The following is a 24250-nucleotide window of genomic DNA, read 5'->3' on the forward strand; positions in this document are numbered from 1 at the left end:
CAAGGTATGTTAGAGTTATTTGATCAAAGTTTCAAGCTTCCCTGCATTCAGCAACCTTGGCTAGAATATTATGGATTCTTAGTACAATGCTATTGCTTTTTATAGTCTGCAAAATCTAAAGTATTTTTTTCTTTTATTTATTAGTCACATCTATAAAGAAGCAATTACAACACAACCACAAAGAAAATCACAAATGTACACCTACACAGTACATGCAAAAAACAGACAAAGCCTGTGAATATATAGAAATCATAAAACATGTGGAGTTGGAGCATATCCAAAGTGCTTGTTCTGTGTATCCCATACTGAATGCTATTCTTCAATGTTTGGGGCAGTAGAGCTCTCTGGATCTTGAACTGCCCAGCTGCTCCTCCTCTGTGCTCTGCTGCACATAGATTTTTTGACGACAGACCAGTGATGACAGTTCCAGCTGCTCCTTAAAGGCCCTGGAGGAAAAAATAAAATTGATTGTTTTTAAAGGTTTCGATAAAGCCGCCATACCCACACTGTTACACAATCTGAGAAGGAACAAAACAATCATAACCTAACACAGCAAAACACAACATTCTATATACATGTGCCTACCCGGACAGCTGCTGACTGATGTCCTTTGATGTTACTTTTATGTCTCGAAGGCACTCCAGAGATGTAGTGTTGTCCTTATAATCACCCTCTGTGCACTCCACCAGCAATTTCTCACTCTCCTTTAAGGATGCCACAGCTTTATCTGAAAGGGGTCCAAAAAAAGAGGGTTCATCAGAAGACAATATAATTTTTTCCAAGCTACACACCACATATGAGTTTTGTTGTAACAAAAGCCCACAGTGGTTATACAGTGGCTCATGTAAACACCTTAAAAATATATTTCTAAATATAAAATTAGACTTAAAACAAGGTTCTTACCATAGCCAACAAAATCTTACAGTATACCACTATCCTGTAAAGTTCGAGCAACAGAGCCCAAGCAAAACTTGATTCATGGAAGAATTTTATTTTATTTATTTTTTAATACAGTTCTTTAAGTCTTTATTAATTTTCCAGTCAGAGCACCTCCTGCTAGGCACACGTATGTTTTTAAATTAAAGTGTGTGTGTGTGTTTTGACCAATAACCTCATACCAATAAACCACTGTAGTTTACCAAATAATACTGATTATGTTACATTATAAGACTTTCATTATAAAATTTATTTTATCTGTGCTCCTGTCAACAGTTTGACATAGAAAGGATTTCTCCATGTAGCTTTTAGATTTCACCAACATAAGTAGCACATCAAAACATTTATATGGAGGCTTAATGGAGCAGTCATCAGTGCAATTTTGTGTATTTTTTTTTTTTTTTTTAAATAATCGTTCTTATGAGTTTAACATAATAAAAATTACCTAGAAATTCATGTCTATCTCCATCAATGTAGAAATTCTTAACAGGCAGCTCATGTCGGGTGGTGTCAACAGCTGTAGCAAAAGACTTGTAGTTCTTTGTAAACTGACCAGCAGCCTCTGCCACAGGAGTCAGTGTAGCAATCTGAGGGACAATAATTATAGAACATGAATCAATTATACGCTTTGTGTGTCCACCATTTTTCATTTTAAAAACATGTTTTGACCAGACATTAATAGAATCCAGCATCATCCAAAAGAGTGTACAAAGAACCAAAGTTTGCTACCTAAGTGTATTTTTGCATTAGTTAACCCAAAATTCAAATTGACATTAAATATATCAGTGCGTCACCAAAAATTAGAATTTAAAAAAAAAATTAAAAAAATAATGTAATTTGATTTAAAGTATAAGTTTAATATAGTTTATATTCAATATGTTTAAACTGAAATATTTCAAGCCTTTTTGGTTTTCATTTTGATAATTTTGGCGTACAGCTGCCACATGAGGAAAACTGATGACAGTTGTCCGGCGCTATGTCCGAATTCAGGGGCTGTATCCTTCAGAGGCCGCATTTGAAGGCCGTTTACCTCACAGCCAGGCGACGAAGGCTGTCCCAACTCGAAGGATGCTCCAAATGCGGCCGAAAAATGAGTCCTTCTCCCCGAATTTGAAGGATGGGTCAGGTGTATCCTTCGTGGCCCATCCTATCCCAGAATTCATAGTGCGGCCCAGCCAATTCCAGTTTCCAACAATGGCGGCAGCTACTTAGTTGTAATATTACTCTTTTCAAATACTTATTTTTATATTATTATAAAAATATTATAAATTTACTTTTCAAGCGCGGCAATGGCGGAGGAGAGCAGCTAAAGAGTTTGAAATATTACTCCTTCTGGGTCACAAGATAAACTTGTAACACATTTTCAGGCCAGAATGTAGGTGTGTCAACTTCAAATATCTGCTCTGTTTATCAAGATATCACATATTTGCAAAAGTGCTCCGACGTTTTCGGAGACATCTGTTACCCACCAACTCGACAGCTGACCAGGTGGTCAAGGCTCACTAGAGCCGGTGAGAACAGCGGACTCCCGGTATATCGTTTTCAGACGCCACGTGGTCTTTCTCTACTCAAATTAAACATGATATATAAGTCACTTTGATAACTTAAAAATGTTATTGTTTGGCTTTTTTTCAGGGTTTTATTTGTTTGAGTAACTTGGTTTGGCTGAGATTAAAGTTAGTTTTCACACAGCTGAATAACCAAACAGAAAACTGTGCGAGACGGTAGAGAATTTACTCCAATGTCCTGTTATATTTTAGATAGCAAAGAGCAGACGGCTGCGTTTATTAAACTACACTGAGACAGCGGTGACGCAAATCTGAAGGCTAGACTATCCCATTTCACAGCCTCGCACTTACGGTCTTCGGAGGACCCAGCTCACGTAGACCGCCAAGGCCGGATCCTCCGAAGGATGCAGCCCCTGAATTGGGACACAGCCCGGGTGACAATGATCGACACCCTCTACGAGGACAGCAAAGGCTGAATGTCCACAGAGTGGTGTACTAAAGCATATTAATAGAAAGTCAACAAATAGGAAAAAAAATGTGGTAGGAAAAGCTGCACAGCCCTGAGAGGATTGTCAAGAAAAGTTGATTCAAGGACATGTGAGAGATTCACAAGGAGTGAATGAAGGCCAGTGTCACAGAATCCAGGTCCAGATCACTGTATTTTTCAAGCCCAACATCAACACAGACATCTACCAGCAGATTTTAGAGAACCATGCTTCATCTGCTTACAAGTGTTGTAAGCAGTGCCACAACAGAACACACAACAGTATTAATTAAAAAGCACGTTAATAAAGGAAAACATTTATTATTCCAGACCTGCAAATCCAGCAGTTCATTCACCAGCTGTTTCTTTTCTGCGAGGAGGTACTGACGTTTCTTCTCCTTGACCTCATCATGCAGTGACTGCTCTTCCTCCATTGCTTGCAGGATCTTTGTTTCTGCCTCAGCCTTGAGTTTTGCTGTATTGCTCTCCATCTTAAGTAAAAAATTGTAAGCATAATTTCTCTCAATGTAGAAGTCACCAAAATAATAAAATAGATGACTATGTTTTTACTTAATATCTTACTGTACACTAACTGAACTTAACAGAAAAACTGAAAGCTATTTGGCAGAAATCAGGTCTATTACATCGACTAACCTTAGCTGTGAGGTAGGCCAGAAGAAATGTTTCCATCTCAACCATCATCTTTTCATTCTCTGGATTTCTTTCAGGTTCTACTGCATTTTCAATGACTGTTCGATCTTGGGAGATAGAACGAAAAACAAAGTTACAGGACAGTCCGAACCATAGAACATTTTCAGCATTTTAGAATTTTCTTTCAGCTTACCTTTGATAACTGAAATATCCAAATCTGGTCGAAAGCGGGGATTATCTGAGAATGTGGACTGCAGAACGCTTTTCCCAAGAAGTGATGCTTCATTTTCACGTGACGACATTGCTATAAAGGAAGAAAATGAGAATTCAAATGTGTTATTTACAATTATCATTTAGACCATAGATGCTTACTCAGATGCTGAGTTTTTTGCACTACTAAAGATATTAACTGAAAACAATTCAACTAGAATCAAAATAGTTGACTGTGTATCCATTTGTCAGTAGATAATATTTTTTCAGAAAACATAATTTCCATTGTCTTTAAAAAAACAAACAAAAAAACCCAGCAGAACACATCCATATCCAGGAACAGTGGATTTGGAAAGCCGCTGAACTGAAAAGAGGCACGAAACTACAAGTCTCAAACTGATGGAATGCAGTTGGAAAGTTTTATCTTAGAAGAGCAAATGTCAAAGTGAGGGATTTTCTTGCTTCTCTCTTTTTAAATTTTTTTTATTTTTTATGTGTATCCAATTTCTCTCCTGAAGGCTAGATCGCATGCTGTATTGTAAACTTCATGATACAAGATCTTTTGCAAGTCCAAACTTAAAAACTGCCAGTAGCTGTCACATTTCAAGTGGTTGTGACTTGGTTGTTTGGCAGCCTACTTGTAAATCTATTATCATAATGCATGATTTTATTGGTATGTTGGCTAAGGTGGACCTAATTACTGAGCTCTAAAGTGAACTGGATACCTCTGATCTGCCTCAAAGTCTCGACAGATGATAATAAAAAGCTTTTTATAAAGCTGATAATATGATTAAGGTGCACAACACTTACCATACACGTCTGAATCAGCACCCACAGTCACAACAATGGCCAAAGGGATTACTTACATGTTGCATATGGGGCCATTGAACGTCTTGTCGGAGTACCCGCCTTTGGTTTGACACCTGTGGGTTTTGGTGAAGCTGGTCGTGGCACAGTGATCGACTCATTGGTCAATGAGTTACTCTGTTAATGTTTACAGAGATGCAATGAGTATGAAACACGTGACAGCAAAATTCAAGATGAAATTAAGACTTGTGCTAAATATAAATATGAGAGGCAGAAGACAATATCTCAACATCTTAGCTTAGCTTTGAAAGCTATGTAAAACGACGTAGAACATGTATCTAATGAACAAGTGAAGCACATATTTTACAGAAAAACAGAAATAAACATAGCATTACCTTTGAAAGAGAGGTCTTCTCAGCAGACTGAAGATATCGAGACTTAACAACAGTCCCACTTGCTAAAGATTAATGAGGACATTTACGGATATTATTAAAGAAAAAAAACATTTAGACTGAATGTTGCTGTAACACAGGGGTGGGGAACTCCAGGCCCCAACTGCCGGTGTCTTGCAGGTTTTAGACGAGTCCTTGATCCAACACAGCTGATTTAAATGGCTAAATTACCTCCTCAACATGTCCTAAGGTTCTCCAGAGGCTGGGCAATGAATTAATCATTTGATTCAGGTGTATTGACCCAGGTTGCCATCTAAAACCTGCACGACACCGGCCCTTGAGGCCTGGAGTTCCCCATCCCTGCTGTAACACATCTGTGCAAGCCTCATATCACTAAATTCCTCTATAAAGGAAAATATTTCAGCAAGCTCTAGAAAAATTGTGTCATGATTATTTTATTTATACCTAATGCAACTCAAATTGCATAATAGCTGTTATTAGATCTTTTGTGGAAAATCACACAGACAGTGATCATCTCAAATGCCTTGCGGAAGACCCTTTGAGGAGTTTATGGGACTATGAATTAATATGATGTCTGACACTGACAGCTGTACTTAAAATTAACAATCTATTAAGCCCACAGTAGTATCGCATACTTACATTTAACAGTTTTCTTCACAGATCCGACGTTGTTGGCTTTATTAGCAGGGTTACCACTTTTTGAACTGAGAATAAAGGATACAGGAATGAGGACCAAAATGAAACAAACAGAAAGTATGCTAAGGCAGACGCTATAATGTTAGCCGAGCTATCCTCAACTTTCTTTAAACAAAAAAATGCTTGTAAATGTATTTCTACTTATAAACTATTTTCTAAATATACGTCTGGACCTGTCGCTAAAGAAAAGAATATATAGTGCGTCAAAGAGAAACCGCTGAGCTTCAGTGTGTTTTCTTCACATTAAAATAAGCTACAATTTAAAACAAATCAAACACCGGACACTGGTACCACAGCACTTTAAAAGAAAAGGGAAAATATAGAAACTACCTTTTAGAGTCGGTGGGGATGCTTTTAAAACTACTTGGAACTGTAGTCGCTCTTCTCGACGCCATAATGTTTTGAAGGAAACCGCCTGTACGCTGACTCTGTAAACCGGAAGAAACATGAACTAACGCTTCCTTTTTGTTCCGTTCTCGATGTTAACGTCACCGCGGCTTTTTAGAAGCAATTAGAATATCTGTGGCACCTACAGTACTGAAGTAAGTACAGTTATCACGGCTTATCTAAATTAGTTTTTTTGTAACTACGTAATCTTTTCCTTCAGAATATCCCATAACCTCTAGTTAAGTTCCTTCTCCTTATTTTGAAGCTTGTTTCATTTTTAACAGCAACAGTTGTGTTTGAACATAGAGTTACGTCCTTAGGATTTTGCAAATTGGGGTTATTTTCTGCAAATGTGCCTCTGTACACCGCCACATTGGATTTTGAATCATGCAGTCAAGCTCTGACTGAAGGGCAGACTTTCAGGTTTACCTTATGGGGTTTAACTGCCTTAACTGTGTTTTTATACACAATTCCCTATTTTGAGAAGCTCAAAATTAAGGACAATTTCAACAATTTTAAGTATAAAGTCTGTTTTTTAGTCGTTGGTTGAAAATCCTTTGCAGCCAAAAGTCTAAAATTCATAGATATCACCAAATACTGTTTTCTCTCTTTACTGCAGCACTCTTCAGCTGTTGCTTGTTTGTGGATGTCTTCTAGATGTTTTCTCAAGGTTTAATCTGCTCTTCCCGTTCTTAAGTGTAACTAGTGGATGGCACCCTGTTGTAAACCCTGGATAATGATACTCATACCTCATTGAGAGTGTTCTTGACTTTGGCAGATGTTCAGATTTTTTTTTTCTTTACCACAGAGAGAATTCTGTGATCATCTTCTTTGGTTGTCTTCCATGATCTTCCTGACCTTTTGGTTTCTGAGTATATATTCTTTTTAAGATGGAACCAGATTGCTGATTTTGCAACTACTCTAATAGATTTTTGTGGGGGTTAATTATGGCCCCCTTCTCCTGCACCGACTGAATTCTAATGAAACGCAACAAATTGCAAGTTCAACACTTGGGATCAACTTCAGATCTTTTAGTTTCTTAATTTGTCATGGAATAATGAAGGAATTGACCTCACCTAGCACTAATTTTTCAATTAAAATTGTCCAGTTACAATTTAATATGGTCACTATATATAAAAATGACTGTAATTAAAAAACTGATACTTAACTCTTATGGGATATATTGTATAGTATTGTGACAAAGCCGAGGATCTCCAGTCAAATTATGGTTAGAAAAAAGAATTCCTACTGACCTCCGGTAATTTCAGAGACTGCAGTTGATCTGGTAACCACTAGATGGGTGTAAGAGCCTGCATTCACTGTCAGTGTAAGCTCAGCTTCTTTGACATTTATGTAAACTTCATTCACTAAAAAAAGCTAAAAGCTGTTATTGTATATTTCTCACATGTTTGTACGGAATATTGTATTTGTTTTAATTGTTATGTGGTGCATGTGTTTTTGACTTTTGCTGCCATGACTCCAGGTCTCTCTTGGAAACGAGATTTTTAATCTCAGTGAGATTGATAAATAAAGGACTAATGAAAAAAATCATTTTTAAAACTACATTTAAGTCTGTATTTGTTCTGTGTTTCAGCTGATATGAAGATGTTTTGATTTCTTTTTCGTTTTTGTTTCTGTTGAGGGTCAAGAGGTGTCTGGAGCTAATCTCTTTGGGGTGTCAGAAGAACAGAGATGACCTGGCTGGAACCTGTTCACAGACAGATGCAGAGGAGAACATGCAGACCTGATGCATGTACCTACATGTGTATCTTCAGCCCATATGTGAGTATCTGCTTAGTGAGTTATCTTACTTGGAGTTTAGTGGTGGTTTGTGTACACTGGTCTTAGAAGACATAATGAATGCTTATCCCACCTGTATAGGCTAGTCTTAAACAACAGGAAGGACAATAGGAGGAGACAGGGTGTGGTACTGGATGGCAAACATTGGTCAGCCACTTCTGTCTTAAGTCCCTTCCACAGAAATGAACAGATAAACCATTAGAAGTAGACAGCAAGAGGGAACACCAGTTGGCAATAACTGGGTATCTAAAACTGAATGTACTTTTGGCTTTATATTCTTATTTCTTCTTATCCTTGTTTATTTGAGGTGACTGTAGCTCAGGAGGTAGAGCAGATTATTTACTAATCAGAAGGATGGTGATTCAATCCCTGGCTGCTCCACTACGAAAGTATCCTTGGGCAGAGTTGCTCTCCAATGCGTTCATCTGTCTGTGAATGATAGATGGAAAGCGCTTGGGTGTAGAAAAATCTGCTTGTGTGAACAAAGCATGTTATATAAAGTAGTTTGAGTGCTCAAATAGAGTAAAAAGCGTTTCCATTTCCAGTAATGTTTTTTTTCTCCATATTTTATATTTATACATGTTGGAAAACATCCAGCCTTTGAAACTACTTTTATTCTGACCTTTCTGTTTTAATGAGTTTTTCACGATGAAGGCTGACCATTTGGACTTGGCACTAAAACAGATCTCACACACAAGTGCATGCCTGTATTTGTGTGTGCATACAGTTTGTGTGTGTGTGTGTGTGTGTGTGTGTGTGTGTGTTAAGAGATTTTCAAATGTTTCAAGTATTATTCCCACTGCCATTTGTACGTTATTGAAAGTTTATCTTTAATTTTAGTGTTAATAGTTGTTTACCCATTTATTCTTTCCATTTAATCGTATTTTATGGTTTTACTGTTTCGCTGAAGTGAAGCTTAAATGAAAGACAAAAGCATAGTGTTCTCAGATATGATTCACCCAGTATATTTCCTCTGCACCTGGTTCTCTACGAGCCGTTTCACTCCCAGGAAGGGGAGAGCAGGACGTTCTTATCTATACACTCCCAAATACAAAGAGGGGCCCATTCTTCAGAATCACACACACACACTCTGAGATCATAAACTTCACACACACACACATACTCTGAAACGCTATAAATAAAGAACTGCCACAAATGCTGGTTGTGAGCCTGAGACAGCAGCGCTCACCCAGCGTGCGCACGTTGTTACCATCTAAACTGTCTTGAGTGTCTTTATTTCGCCTGAAGAATGTCTTGTTTAAATATTTACTCTTTACATTTATTTGGTCCTTCGAGCCGGATGAGGACATTGAATTTTAACTAATTTTGTGCTCCAACAGAGTGACCTCGTCGTCTCCTGGAATCGTGAACCCGCGCTGAAAGTCTGTCCGGACAGCCTGTTTCTAGTGAAACAGTAAAGACCAACTACGTGAATTCGCCGTTGGCCAGCGTTTTTAGCAAGAGGTCCACGATCCCAGGGAGCGAGGAGGATTCTCTCTGACCGGCATTTTCATCCGAAGCAGGTGAATATAAACACTCAAGAACACATTGCGGCTAAAATCGGTTTTTAGATTGACACGGTTCTTAAAAGACCCGTCCTTTAAGGACTGGAGGTCAGGGATCTCACTCTTATGAGTGAAAGGGCTCGCCTGTAAGACGGAGTTCGACGGTCCTGTGTGGGGTCACTCCGCAGTTTAAAAGGTTGGAAGTCAGGGATCTCACTCTCACGAGTGAATGAAATAAAGGGATCTCACTCTCACGAGTGAATGAAATAAAGGGATCTCACTCTCACGAGTGAATGAAAATAAAGGGATCTCACTCTCACGAGTGAATGAAAATAAAGGGATCTCACTCTCACGAGTGAATGAAAATAAAGAACGTGTCAATTAAAATAGGATTGTAGTACCGCGTGTGAAGTTTATGTGTTGTTGAAGAGTGAGTGACCTTTTGAATAGAAACAACAGGTTTCTGCACCACTCTTACTGTTTCCTGTGTTGACCGATGTACTGGTGAGAAGGGGTCAAAGGTTGCGCATCAACACATAAAATTAAGGCCGCCCTGGGTCTAGACCAGGGTAGAAGGCTGCCTTAATAACCTCCCCCGACTCTAATATCAGCGAAGGTCACACAGAGTGTATGTTGGCAGTATTAATACATAAAAGCAAAACAAGGTGTTTCCAAATACAATAAATAAAAATAAAATTATAAGCAATTTACAATAAAATATTATTGATAACTCTAAGCCCAAAAAATAGGCAAATATTTTAACTAATGACGTGCATAGAGGCACTTGACCTGTTTGAAAACTGTCATCTTATTATGAGCCATTGTTGAGATATAGAGTACGCCTATGAAAACAACTATTATGCTGAACCCTGTGTGAAACAGCTGAAAACTACATGATGGAGAAGCTGAGTTTAATATGAAAATGTAAGTCTTTGCCACTGTGGGCAAAGCATGCAACCACTGTGTGAGGTTGTGTTGCGGTCTCTTCTGAGCTGATGAGCAAGCTACACATTATCAGATCAGGAGCTGCTGAGAACTCATCAGAGAAGAGGGAAGAGAACTATGATAACTCGAGTATGTAGTGTATCCGTGAGTTCAGCTTCTTCTTTCAGATGCGCAGCAGTTTTCCTGGATCTTGATTCATGTGTGTAGAGTGTTCATAGCATCAGCATCATGTTTTTGTTTATTTGCTTTGTTGGGTTGAAAAATAATTAAATAAAACTTGTGATCATACTTATGGATCACCATGGCACATATCATCAGCCATATGTTTTATTTATGCAGATGAAAAAAGTGAGTGTGAATGTGTCTGACGTCGCAGTGTGTGTGTGCGTTGTGTAAACGTAATTGTCTCCAATTGTGAGAGCGGTGATTCTGCAGGTCACCAGCTAGTGTAAAGGAAAAAAGAGTAAAAAAGAGACAGAATCTACATTGTAGATGAAAAATCATAGGAAAAAGGTTTTGTGTTTATCAGCCAAGAACAACTACAATCTCATTTTCTGCTTTCAAGAAAGGAGAGCACAAAAAACAGAGAGAGAGTTCTGTGTGTCGGTTAAGTAATGAGAATAATAATGGAAATGTCTTAGTTTTGTCACTTTCAGATGAAACGCAGACCTGGATCAATTTCCCATATGCAGCAGTCGGAAGAAAGTTATAGTTTAACACCATTGGAAATGTTCAGGCCAATTTCTGGCTGACTTATTTACAGCTCCATGTGTCCCTCATCCTCACAAGTGAGCTCTCACTCCTCCCTGAAGACAAGGAATGCAGTTCCAAAGAGCAATAACATGGCAGATAAAGAGACAGCAGCGAAGTCCTGAGCAAAGAGACCCGGCAAGCAGCAGCAGTGTGGACAAACAGCATCGGAGAAGAAGAGCAAACCATCATCCTGACTGATTGGATGAATGACACTGTGTTTCCAACAAGCTGCAAAGTCACTGTGCTTGTGAAAAGAACGTTTGAGGAAAGCTGAGGAGACTGTTGGAGGTTGATATTTGCCACTTTCGGAGTAAAATGGCAAGAAGAGACAGTGGAACACAGGACAAAGCTGAAGAAGAACTGCCGGCTGTTGGACTGTTGAAGTGGGAGAGGACAACAGAGTGAGAGTAAGTAAGGACACAAAGGAAAGCTGTTGTTTAATGTGGGAAATCAAAATTTGGGTTAGCAAACCTGGGGAAAAGAAAACTGACTGCTTAAGTGGAAAATTGTGAAGGAATCTGAAACACTGCAAAAAGAAACATATACAAAATCACACACACAAGCAGAACATACATTAACCCTACTAACACAAACACAAGAGAGCTCATGAAGATTAGACACCATCTTAAGCATGTGAGTCTGTTTATCATCTTGTCCAAGTCACCTTGTGTGATGCAAAGACCAGTGGACTCATAGCATACTAGTTAAAAATGATCAAATAATAGCAGAGAAGTGTGTAGGAAAGGCAGCTTTAAGAACATGCCCTGCTGGAGATGCAGCTCCAGACACATTGATTAAACCTGCCTAATAACACAAACTCACATGCAATGAAAATCAGCTTGTTATCTCTCATCAGTGTTAAAATAGTGTCAATTTAACAGACGCTTGTTATCAAATGCTGAATTTATCCAATGCTGACAATTAACTCTCAAGGTTGCAGGACAACAGTTTAATTTTTGTGGGAAAAAAAAAGATTCTGGTTTGACCAACCAGTGATCAGACAATAAATTTAGTTGTTAATATAGTAAATTGGGAGATGCTTTCTGCCTGATTGGTGCAGCACAAGTAATTTACTGTATGAGGGAAATTCTATTTTTGTGATAACGTTTTGAACATGCATTTCTGTTGTCCTGTCATTTTAGTGGGTTAATAGCTGATATGCAAACTAGTTGATGGTTCTTAGATTAATGAAAGGTGACTGAATTCTAGTACGAGTGAATGGGATGTGTTGGAGTTTGTTAGAGTGGAGACTCTAAAACACTGAGTTTCCTGTTGTGATGTGCGAGTGAATCCTGCACCCAGATACACAACTCTGAATACATAAGAACAAACGTCTTTTGTGAAATACATGACAACATGTCACATGTTTTATGATGACGGGGAAAAAGGAAAACTAAATAAAATCTGTGGCCTAAATGAGTGAAAAGTACAGTCCTGGGGATTAAAATTCATAGCTAATGAGACATGAGGCTTATGTTGTGTGTTGTGCGGCTGATGGTTGGTTTTGAGTTAATCTAGCTGATGATTTTTCTTTTGTTGTGAAGTTGAGCCTGCCAATTAGTATGATGGTATGATAAACCATGCTAATGGTATGATTTACCCTCCTGAGATGAGGAGCGTGTGTCATGACTTAACGAGGCCTTTTTATTTTGATACTTTCACAGTGCACCGAAAGTTTTATTGATAATCTCTGTTTGAGCAGATCTGCACGATTAGAACAGAAGCGCTATACGACACGTCGTCGAGAAAATTGTTGCAAGTGAGTTTCTCCACATTAAAATGGGCTCAGGAGGAAGTCACTTATATGGGACAATTAGAAAATAAGTTCCTGTCCAAAAGGATTCAACGAGAAAATCCAGTCTAAATTCTTTTCTTTTTGAAATGACGTCATTTTGCTGAGAAGTGGAAATGAAAATGCGACGGTAATTCCCACTGTCAGCAAAGAAAGAATGAATGAATGCATGAATGAATAACTGAGAGAAAATAAAACTGACTGACTGGTAAAAGCGGACAGAAGCTGACAGACTGACTGACATCACTGTGCGAAGTTAACCCCCACCTGACAAAGGTGCAGATGAATCTATGTGTGTTTCTTTTTATTGGAGCAGAAAGATGACAACAACATCGAGGTTGCGTGATGATTTAACCTTTTAAATGCCACTTTCTGTGTCTGTGCATCTACCAGGGGTGTTATTCACTACCTTGTGTTGTTCACAGAGGTAACTGTGAGAAAGTGTGTATACACCTGCGCAGCGCTAACTTGTCTACAGCATTACAGTTCTTCATGTGATTTGATCATGTGATTTATACCAGGATAGCTGGTTGATGTTTTCTACTACAGGATTTCTGGGTTTACGTGTGAAGAAAACTGCGTTTACAGGTTATGAGTTGGTGATGCTGTTACACTGTGTTGTTGGAGACATGTGAAGGTTACTTTGACGATGTGAATAACATGTAAAACATTCCCTGTGTTGAAACTAGTGCCACTTCTGTCCACAGCTATGGTCTTTATGGTCTTTTTATAGCACCTCTGGAACCTGCAATTTGTGCCTGACCTCCAGGATTGTCTATGTGTGTTGCTAATGTTTGTTTGTCTAAGAGTGCATGTAGAGGATTCAGCAGAGACGGACAAGTAACATGAGAAAGCAACTAAGAGATGCAGTGTTTATGGAAGTTTAATATGGGGCTCATTAGCTGGCCACTACTGAGCTCCTAGTGTTAAATACATGGAGTGACTTTGCTTAAGGGAAGTCACCGATTACATTAATGTTAACTGAGACATGGGATGATCCATGTCTGAGCCAAATTATGCCAATAATTGTAGTTTACTGATTTGAGAAACCTGCACATGATACTTGTCCTGTTGATGCTGAGTAGTTTATTGCTACTTATGATACAATTGTTTATAAGTGTGAAGTTTGATTTCACTTCCAGATCTTGTTTTCCAGGCCATGATGGTGTGTATGCAGGCTCCAGGCGCAGCCAGATGTGAAGCAAACTTATTATGCAAAACACACTAACAGCTTTTATTGCAGGGTTATAGGTCCGGGGTGGTGCTGCTCCAGAGGGGGAGACGCCCTGATGTTGCCTGGGACATGATCTAGCTAACCCTTTTCTTTCAGACAGGAATCTAGGTTTGATGAGTTGACTCATGGGAGTGTCCATGCGTCAAGAGGAGGGGTCCAGAATTACACAGTTACATGAAACTATCTTTTCTATGTTTTCTGAACTATGTTTTTATGATTTTTGTGTGATCTTTGTGATTAACAGTTCAGACGGGTATTAAACCTATGTAAGTGGTGCATCTGTGTTCAGATGAGGCTTTGATGGTCCATAAATGAAGCTCACTGAACTAAAGAATGTGGTTTGATGATGATCGACATGCTCTCCAAATAGAAGTTTTTCCTCCTAGCAAGGAAATACAGGTGCAGCAGTTAAAGTATTGCCGAAAGGAATCTCCTGAGAAATCTTCAGAGGCCCAGTGAGAAGCGAGAACCCATTCCAGGCAGAGCTGACAGCCCAGGCAGTGGTTGAGGTCAAAGGTCGAGCTGTTTGGGGCCCATTGGGAGATCAGATTCCACAGCCACAGCAAGAACCATGAAGCTGCATTGGAATGAGAGCTGTGCCAAGGGGGCTTTCCAGAGGCCAACAGAGGAGATTGTGGACGACAGACGGGCACCTGAAGGATGAGGAGAGCGTGCCAAGCTCCATCGACAGCGCAGGGGGAGTCCAAGAATGGCATCATGATTCTGTGAAAAGCACAGGAACCAGAAGCTATGGTGGTGATGACAGCAGTTTCCTATGAACATCACCTAATGCTGTGTCACTATACTGTGCATACGATGGCACACTGACGACTGCTGGGATCATAACAGCAGCAAGATAACTGGATCTAGCACCCTTTCCACAGAGGGTTCTCCTGCAGAGGACAATGGAGGAGTCATATATATCCCCCACAGGACAGGGGCCTGAAGTGAGGTGATGGGGGTTGGCAGAGGCCATAAAACTAGAGTGCTGAAGAGGTCTGCAGCTCTCACAATAGCTGAGACCCATGTTGACAAACGGCAAACTCAACTGGTATGTTTGAATGTCTATTCTACATACATTTGGACTCTGGTTCTATGAACAGTGATGGAAACAACTGGAAGAGACATTTATGACGCCCTGCAGAACTTAAACCACTCTGCAGAGAGACGTGTGATTTACATGTCTCGCAGAGGAGCACCACCAAGCTGGAGTGTTTTTGAAAATGTTAATTTCTCTTATGACCATTAACAATTCATTTGTTTGCTTGTAGGATGCAGTTTACCATTGAATGAGATCAATGAGAACTTGGATAACTGCTAATATATTTGTCAAACTGTGTACGTTTACATATGCTGAGTATAAAAATGTTTGCATTGACACTGTCAGACATGACGGGATCATAACTGGGTACTTTTCTAGCATAATTGCCAAAAGGGGGGAAATGTTAGATTTGTATTGTTGATTGTCATTTATGCTTAGAAGTATATAATCATTTGTAGATTGAAAGAATGTCTCATCCTAGGAGGTCTGTAACAACTCTGTGTAGCATGAAGAGGGGAGTGCGTTCACTCCTCTTCAGAGTGTTCTGGCATAGATCACACACCTCCTAGGAGAGGTCGTATCTTCTCCTGCTGATATATGGTATAGCAAACACACGTATATCTGTTTGAGTCTAAGAGCCTTTTGTTCAGATGTACCGCTAGACTCTTGGCACCAGCTATGGGGAGTCTTCCTGGGGTTACATCTTGACCCCATACACACATAGATACACACACTCAGGGTATTCTTTGTTCACATGCATACCTATATAAGATGTCATATGTTAATGAACCAATCCGAGAACCACAATCTCCCGAATAGAAAAGTGAGCAGTAAAGTCTAGACTGCAGACCGCTCTAACCTCTGGTGTTCACTCGGTGGGGAGAAGGGCTATCAGTGGCAACACTGAGACACTCGCTCCTCTTGCTGGGTGTCTACTCATTGGAGGCCAAGGGTGTGTCCACGGTCGAGAAGAGGAGAAACGCTCACAGAGGGAGACCTGATGGAGATGGAAATACTAAATGCAAACCAGGATGCCCCTGAGGGTGAGAGACCGCACAGACGACGTCGATGCTGGACAAGAGGATGCCAACTGACCACTGTCACAACGATGTGTTCCATGCTCGTCTTCACAGTATTCTTATCACTGGCCCTGGTAGGCATGAACACGGCCTGCACCAGCAACCCATGTGACCCACACTGCCCGAGGATTTACCGGCAGGCTCCAAATGTGACGTGTCCTGAAAGGGGAACCATTTTTAAGCTGCAGCCTATGCCCAGAAGAACGCGCAGCGCAACGAGAAACAAAGAAGTGGAGAACAATGCTGCACCTTCATACCTAACAACACTGCAGCTGACGGCAGTCTGACCAGAGCCCTGGAAAGACTGAAGACCTTGAATGAGAGAATGAAAGAACATTCTGGAGTGGACACTTCCATGTGGGACAGCTGGATGGACATGTTTGGAAAGTACCGCAGCCTAGTGTCATCAATCCTAGTGTCAATAGCTGTTTTTGCAGCCATATTGACCCTATGTGGCTGTTGTTGTATTCCCTGCATAAGATCCATGATCAACAGACTGATAGCCACAGCTATTACACCGGACCTTGTCGGCCAAAAAGAAATTATGACACTGCTGGAGCACGCCGACACTAACTCAAACACCGACGACGAAGATGAAGAAACAACCTGTAACTAAAAGGAAAAAGACACTCCTGTTAATAATGAAGCAACAGTTAAAAATGCACTGTCAAGAGACTGTATGCTGATAAAAGTTAAAATGTGTAAAACAAATTAACAACAGGAGGGATATGTTAAGAGATTTTCAAATGTTTCAAGTATTATTCCCACTGCCATTTGTACGTTATTGAAAGTTTATCTTTAATTTTAGTGTTAATAGTTGTTTACCCATTTATTCTTTCCATTTAATCGTATTTTATGGTTTTACTGTTTCGCTGAAGTGAAGCTTAAATGAAAGACAAAAGCATAGTGTTCTCAGATATGATTCACCCAGTATATTTCCTCTGCACCTGGTTCTCTACGAGCCGTTTCACTCCCAGGAAGGGGAGAGCAGGACGTTCTTATCTATACACTCCCAAATACAAAGAGGGGCCCATTCTTCAGAATCACACACACACACTCTGAGATCATAAACTTCACACACACACACATACTCTGAAACGCTATAAATAAAGAACTGCCACAAATGCTGGTTGTGAGCCTGAGACAGCAGCGCTCACCCAGCGTGCGCACGTTGTTACCATCTAAACTGTCTTGAGTGTCTTTATTTCGCCTGAAGAATGTCTTGTTTAAATATTTACTCCTTACAGTGTGTGTGTGTGTGTGTGTGTGTGTGTGTGTGTGTGTGTGTGTGTGTGTGTGTGTGTGTGTGTGTGTGAGAGAGACACCTTAACCCTACATTATCGGTCTGTGTAAAGGCCGGGTCTTATCGCGACTCTCTCCTCTCACTCTCAGAGTAATAATGCCTTGAAGATGGCTGTTGTGTGCTTGCATGCTTGCTGGCCATCTCTCACCACCAGGCAATGCCAGGACCAATGACTGCTTTGAGATATACAAGAAGTGTTGTTAATGATGGTGACATAAACACTGACACTTTGGCGTCAGTTTGTAATACTTACGATTAAATAAAATTAATGTTCTACTGGAAATGTAGCTTCTTTTTGCTTCCTTTCTGGAGTAAAATAAAACATTCAAAGCAGGCTTGAAGGCTTGGACTGAAAGAGTGAGAAGTGCATGTTGAAAGACAGTGTTACAAGGAGACATGGAGGGGCTGAATGAAAGTCCTTGTCTCCTCTCTGAGCCCACCTCTCTTGCATTTTCACTCTGCTCCGAAACTCTGACGTCCAATGAAGGATTTATCTATGTCACTGTGACCTCACTGATACTCTGCTCTGCAGTTTGGGATGATTATAATACAAGATGAAACAGCTTTGAAGACTAAAATACTTGTATTTACTCCTAACATCTGTGCACATTTGATAATATGTAAACAGACACAAGTCAGCCATGCCTTTCTTCCCTCTGTGGTGAGCTGTTACTCATCACCCAGTCTGCTAGTCTGGTCCACATAGCCTCCCAGGAATGCTTCAAAAACACAGTACCTCATACAGTAAAGCCAACAAACAGTATTTCCAACATTCAGTATCTGAGTTAGATCACCATGCTCTATATTTTTATCTTTAAAGGTTTGCTTGTTGGTATATGTAATGCTTTAAACGGGATTTACTGATTTTGTTTTATTTATTTATGTGAAACTATTTTCAGCAGACAAAGTATTTCCTTCCTTTGTTTTCTGGCCACCTCAGCTCTCCAGGACAGATGGGTGTATGGTTTCCTCTGTTTGCTCTTCTGTCAGCAGCTCTTGTTATAGAAAAGCACCTACAGACCAGTCAGCCAGGACCTTTACACTCAGCAAGCTTCCCCCTGTTGACTAATCATACTAAGGAGCGGTGTATTAGGGCAGTGTTTGCCTCTTCACTTTATTATAACGAGGCTGTTTGTTGTTTTCTCTGACTACTTTAGCCTCGAAATATAAGAACTTCCGTGTTTTATGTCATTAAACTAGGACGGCTATGGCTCAGGTAGTAGAGTGGATCGTTTCCCAATTGGAAGGTTGGTGGATCAATCGTGTCTTTGTGTCAAAATAACCTTGGGCAAGATACTGAACCTGAAGCTGTCCCTGATCTGAGTGTATGTGTGAATGTTAGATAAAATGAATGCGATTGGGTGAATGAGATTTATAGTGAAAGTAAATGTGGGCAGATGGATCCAAATATGGATAGTATCATTACTGATAGTACACCAGCGCCAGTATTGGATCGATACTAGCAAATTAGGAGTGATACTTTGTTTCCATCTTATAAGTTCAGTATGTAAAAGTTTGAATTGTGTTTAAAAAAAAATTTTTTAAATGAAAAAAAAATCTACCTTAAACATCCAGTATGAAAAATGTTTGAATGATTTTGTGTTGACTGTCATCTCTATTTTATTTATAGCCTGTAGCACATTTAAACAGCATAAGTTGACCCAAAGTGCTTTAGAGACAGGCACATTTACATTCCAGGTCTCCAGAAAAACCCAGCTTTAAATACATGCTGAAGCTGTAAGGTGTGTTTTGTCAGATTAATCATTTATAGTAGAAAGTACAAATAATTTAGTGATCATTAAAATATGTTCAGAATTTGCAAATTGATGAATATTCATCTCATAACTCATAACACCCTGCTCTCCCATACATAAGCTGCCTTTATAGGTTAAAAGTATCGATATTGGTATCGGGAATATAGGATCTGTATTTACTTGGTATCGGATAAATACCAATTTTTGTAGTATCATACAGCACTAGTGGAAAGTGTTGTATAAGTACGAGTCCATTATAATAGCAAATGGGTGCAAAGTCTGGAAATACCTATATTAGGCTATACCATGTTAAATTAGAGAGCATTTCAGGTGTTAGGTGAATTCTTTAATCCTTTAGATAGGATATACCAAGGCCTGCTGTTTGCTTGCTTTCACTGTGTATGCTAAGCTAGCCATCTCCTACTATAACTTTATATTTAATGGAAAGAGTGGACTTAATCTTCTGCATTTCTAAATTGGCCAAATTATTCCTTTAATGATGTTAACAGTCAGTTATTTTGATATTTTTTGGCTTAGACATCAACACTAAAAGTTTCGCCGATATATTTTGCTTTCCCTTCTCCTTAACCTTCAGTTTTCCGTTTATGCACCGCTTGCTTCTTGCTAAAAGAATCCCCTGGAGCATTTCAACAGACTCTATCAGATGGTCATGTTTTCCACTTTATGCACATGTTGCTCACTTCCTAATTGTTTGTGTTTACCTTAACAGGATTTGACCTCTTGTGTATGTATTTTGCAGCATCCCTCACTGCATTGCCCAAGGCTGAGGGATTGTCTGGGTGTCTTGGGGGCAGACAAGTATTTATCCAGGAAGTAACTTAAGTAGCAAATCTTTAATCATATAGCAACAGGTCGAAGGTTTATGTTGCCTGGTGAAGGAACAATTGCAGAATAAACTGTATATTCTGCATTAAGTAAAGTCTGTTTTTTCATTTGAATGGTCAGAGGTCAGTAGTAGAAAACTGGGTTTGCTCTAGACAGTTTATTATTGCATTAATGTCCCAAAATGTAAATAATATAATAATAATAATTAGAGATTATTACTTTTAAAGTAATACTCGTGAAGTAATTATAAAGCTATTTATGATGCATAAATTCACTCTTTTTTATCTGTGTTCATGTGAAATTTTGCAAATGAGATATGATTACCTTATGTGTAAGCATCAAGCATGACTGATTTGTGTGTGTGTGTGTGTGAGTGTGTGTGTGTGAGAACCATGCGCTGTGCTTTAGCAGGGCAGTGTAGCGTGCAGTGCAGGAGTGAGCAGAGGCGGCCCTGGCCAGTACAGCCCCTGTACCCTGGTAATCCCTCCGTTTTCAGGAGCCCTGGCCCGTACTTGATGAGCTTGAGCAAGAAAAAGGTTGCGCTCTCTCGTGTGTTTCTCTCTCTGTGTCTCCCTCTCTTTCCCTCTGTCTCTCGCTCATTCATTCCCCCACTTTTTCTCATGAACCCCTCCTCCCCATCCCCTGGAGCCACTCTGCGAATGAATAGATTCCAAGTGTTTACTCAGCAACTTTGTCCATCCATCTCACCCTCTGTACTTCTCAGGATTTCATGGAAAAGGAAAAGAGAACCTGTGAACTTGTTACCATCAGTGAATCTCTTAGCAAACTGGGGAATGTGACTGGAAATGTAACTGAGATTTGCTAAAACTTGTGAAGAACATTAAAACAAAACTGGAAAAGTACATGCTGTAGGAGTCGTGCTATATGATTTTCTACCAGTGACATAAGTGGTTCAGAAAATCTTGCATGATCAGTTCCTGACAGAAAATTCCCCCAATGTCAAACTCTGGCTGAAGTGGTTCAGGATGGATGCAATATCCAGTGTGGCAGCACAATGTGGAATCAACATTTAGAACAAAATAAAACTGGACATGTGAAACTGTCTGTCTGAGATGAAGTAGCCATCTTTCCTTCATTCGATTACCCTTAAATAAGCATCCAGTTTACACTCACAGGACACTTTATTAGGTGCACATTGCTAGTATTGTTGGACTCCCTTTTGCTTTCATAAGCGTCTTCATTATTTGCAGCATAAAGTGAACAAGGTGCTGGAAACATTCAATATTGACATGATAGCATCATCCCATTGATGCAGATTTGTCAGCTGCACAACCACTCCACCACATCCCAAAAGTGCTCTATTTGACCGAAATCTGGTGACTGTAGATGACTATACAGTGAAGTCATTGACATCTTCAAGAAACCAGTTTGAGGTGATTTGAGCTTTGTGGTAGTGTGTCATCCTCCTGCAAGGAGACTTCCGAAGGAGGGTACACTGTGGTCATAAAAGGGCGGACATGTCCATCAAGCATATTTAAGCAGTCTGTGGTGTTTAAATGATGCTCAATCAGTACTAAGTGACCCGAAGTATATGAAAAAATATCCACCACATGATTACACCACCAGCAGAAGCCTGAGCTGTTAATTACAGGCAGGAAGGAGCCACGTTTTCATGTTGTTTATACCAAATTCTGACTGCACCATTTGAATGTGGCAGCAGAAATCATGACTTGTCAGAAAAGACAATGCTTTTCAATCTTCTGTTGTCCAATTTTGGTGAATCTGTGAGGACTGTAGTTTCCTGCTTTTTGCTGACAGGAGTCAGAGATGCTATTCTGCACACCTTGGTTGTATCAAGTGTTTAGTTGAGTTACTGTTGCTTTCCTATCAGCTCTCAGTGGATATTTTTCTCCTTTTCAGACCATTCTCTGTAACCCCTAAATATGATTTTGTGGGAAAATCCCAGTAGACTAGCAGTTTCTGAAATATTCTGACCAGTACATGTGGTACTGATAACCATATGACATTCAAAGTCAATTAAATCAACTTTCTTCTCTATTCTGATGCTCACTTTGAACTTCAGCGTGTTGACTTGACCATGTCTAAATGCATTAAGTTGTGATGTGAGTGGCTGATTATATATTTAGGTTAATGTGCAGTGGAACAGGTGTAACTAAAAAAGTGTCCAGTGAATGGCGGTCTAATTAGTTCATGTTTACCCTTTAAAGCACAGTGGCTGCAACGTTTAACTGTGTCTGATGTTGGTGAAAAAAAGTTACCACACAATCCCGTCCCTTTTCATATTTTGTCTTCATGCACTTATAAATATATGCTCTGCTCTGTATGTTAGAGAAGGTCTGTGACTTCTGTTTACTAGTGAATTTGGGGCATTCTACATTAAAATAATTTGTCACTTACCAAATAGTTTCCAGTTAAAATCCTGTCGATATGATACATGATTCATCTCGCTCATCATCTCGCTTTAGAATACAGCATAGGCTCAGAGGGGTCTAAGGAAGTCAGGTTTAAACAATTTCTTTTTTAACAAAAAAATAACAAATATTTCCCACCAGTGAAGTTACTCCAACTGACTGACTACAGTCTAATATACAGTTAAATATAAAAAATAGCAAATGTATGAAAGTTTAATTTGATGAAAAATGTAGCTATTAAACATATTAAACAACTGGATTGCAGATGAGTTGAAGTTAGTTTTAGTCACTATTCTTGCAGTTATTAAGAATTAAGCAGGATTTTTGTACTCTAAGATGAAACTTCCACTTTTTGGGTGCTGGTAACCTCTGTTGTTCTACATTTTAGATTAATTTTCCCACATCCGTAGACTTCATTTAAAATGTTTTACTGTATCAGGCTTTTTCTTGGCTGGTCAGAACATAATAAAGTAATTAAAAGTACGGTGTGACAGAGAAACAAGCACGCAGACTGGCCATACAACATGACTAATGTACTGATAGTGTTGAGGTACAGAGAGGTGTGAAGGCTCTGACAGGGTAATGAGGTGGTCAGGGTGGGGATTAGCAAGAGGCCGCAGGCCCCGAGGCAGAAGGCCTCGTTTCCTGGCCTGAGCCCCTGTTTGTCCTGCCTGACCTGACAGCTCTGGGGGCAGATCCTGCTTGGATACATCCCTGCTCCCACGCCTGTCTGAAGCTGTTAGCCACTGGCTGTGAGTAGCTAGCTGGGCTTAGTGTTGTCTGAGCTGTGGCTGGGTGGGGAGGGGTCCAGTCATCTGTGGGAAGGGGTGGCAGCTACTGTGTGCTGGCAGAGAGAGGGTGATCGGGGGGAAAAGGCATCTGGGGGAAGAGTGGGCAGCGATGATTAATACCTTTGGTCTGGCTGTTGTCAAAACTTTTTTATTTGTGTTACTCATGTTGGAAGGAAAACGAGCCATCTTGTCTTTCTTCTTTTGAACATCATCGCTCTGTCTCCATGGATCTGTTCTACCTAGTTGTCAATGATTTACCACATATTTAGACAGTAATAACTGGGAGATCAACTAAAAGGAAAAACAACAAAAAATATTCCAATATGGTGTCTGGCAAATGCATGCTCCCAGTTTAGTTTGTCATAGATTTTACCCTTCTACCAAAAAATGTAACCTTGTGTGATGTGTTGTTGTTGAATTAGATTTGGTGATTGCATGATTTATAACATTGCTCACATAATATTTACTTATGAAACCTTCCAGGGACTCTACCCGCTTCTATCCTGGGTTTTCCTTTAATTTGTTGCTTGGATGTCATTGACATTATTAATCTTCCCTTCAGCTCGCTTCAACACCTTAACCCATATTTTAAACACTGGTAGTTCATCTCTGTGCGTTTTACCTTTGCAATTAACTTCAGCCTTCTTGTTTGCCTGAATCATCAGTTAAAAGCACTTTCAGGTTCTGGTCTTCAAAGAGTGTTGTCTGCATACCAACTGTGTGCACAACCCTGTTTTTACTTCAAAATCCATAAGATAACACCTCTCCTCTACACCATGGGGAGTGTTTGATTATCACTCTCCAAAAATGAAAATGAAATGAAGGGATATTTACTTTTCTTGCCCAAAAGCTTTGATAGCTCAATTGCTTGTTTTCAGTGGCTTGTTATTATTTTTCAATTGGTGGATTGGCTGTTGGGTT

At 39.7% G+C, this 24250-nt stretch overlaps 1 protein-coding gene and 2 long non-coding RNA genes across 3 annotated transcripts; 2 read left to right on the top strand and 1 right to left on the bottom strand.

Moving 5' to 3' along the window:
- Nucleotides 1-116: 116 nt before the first annotated feature.
- On the bottom strand, nucleotides 117-6195 carry haus8 (HAUS augmin like complex subunit 8). Its single transcript, XM_003439824.5, has 10 exons — nucleotides 6036-6195; nucleotides 5649-5713; nucleotides 4992-5053; nucleotides 4656-4773; nucleotides 3773-3883; nucleotides 3583-3686; nucleotides 3261-3419; nucleotides 1382-1523; nucleotides 586-727; nucleotides 117-446 (listed from the first exon to the last, which is right to left on the bottom strand). The coding sequence occupies exons 1-10, from the start codon at nucleotides 6098-6100 to the stop codon at nucleotides 320-322; spliced, it is 1095 nt and encodes a 364-aa protein (XP_003439872.1). The 5' UTR covers nucleotides 6101-6195; the 3' UTR covers nucleotides 117-319.
- LOC102076601 (uncharacterized) lies at nucleotides 6103-18294 on the top strand. The gene is made up of 3 exons (XR_270364.4): nucleotides 6103-6247; nucleotides 7735-7874; nucleotides 17635-18294. It is a non-coding gene; the product is annotated as an uncharacterized LOC102076601 (long non-coding RNA).
- LOC109196989 (uncharacterized) lies at nucleotides 15847-17428 on the top strand. Its single transcript, XR_002058323.2, has 2 exons — nucleotides 15847-16206; nucleotides 16297-17428. It is a non-coding gene; the product is annotated as an uncharacterized LOC109196989 (long non-coding RNA).
- Nucleotides 18295-24250: the final 5956 nt, after the last annotated feature.

This window comes from Oreochromis niloticus, linkage group LG23 (assembly GCF_001858045.2).
Source record: "Oreochromis niloticus isolate F11D_XX linkage group LG23, O_niloticus_UMD_NMBU, whole genome shotgun sequence".
NCBI classification, from domain to species: Eukaryota; Metazoa; Chordata; class Actinopteri; order Cichliformes; family Cichlidae; genus Oreochromis; species Oreochromis niloticus.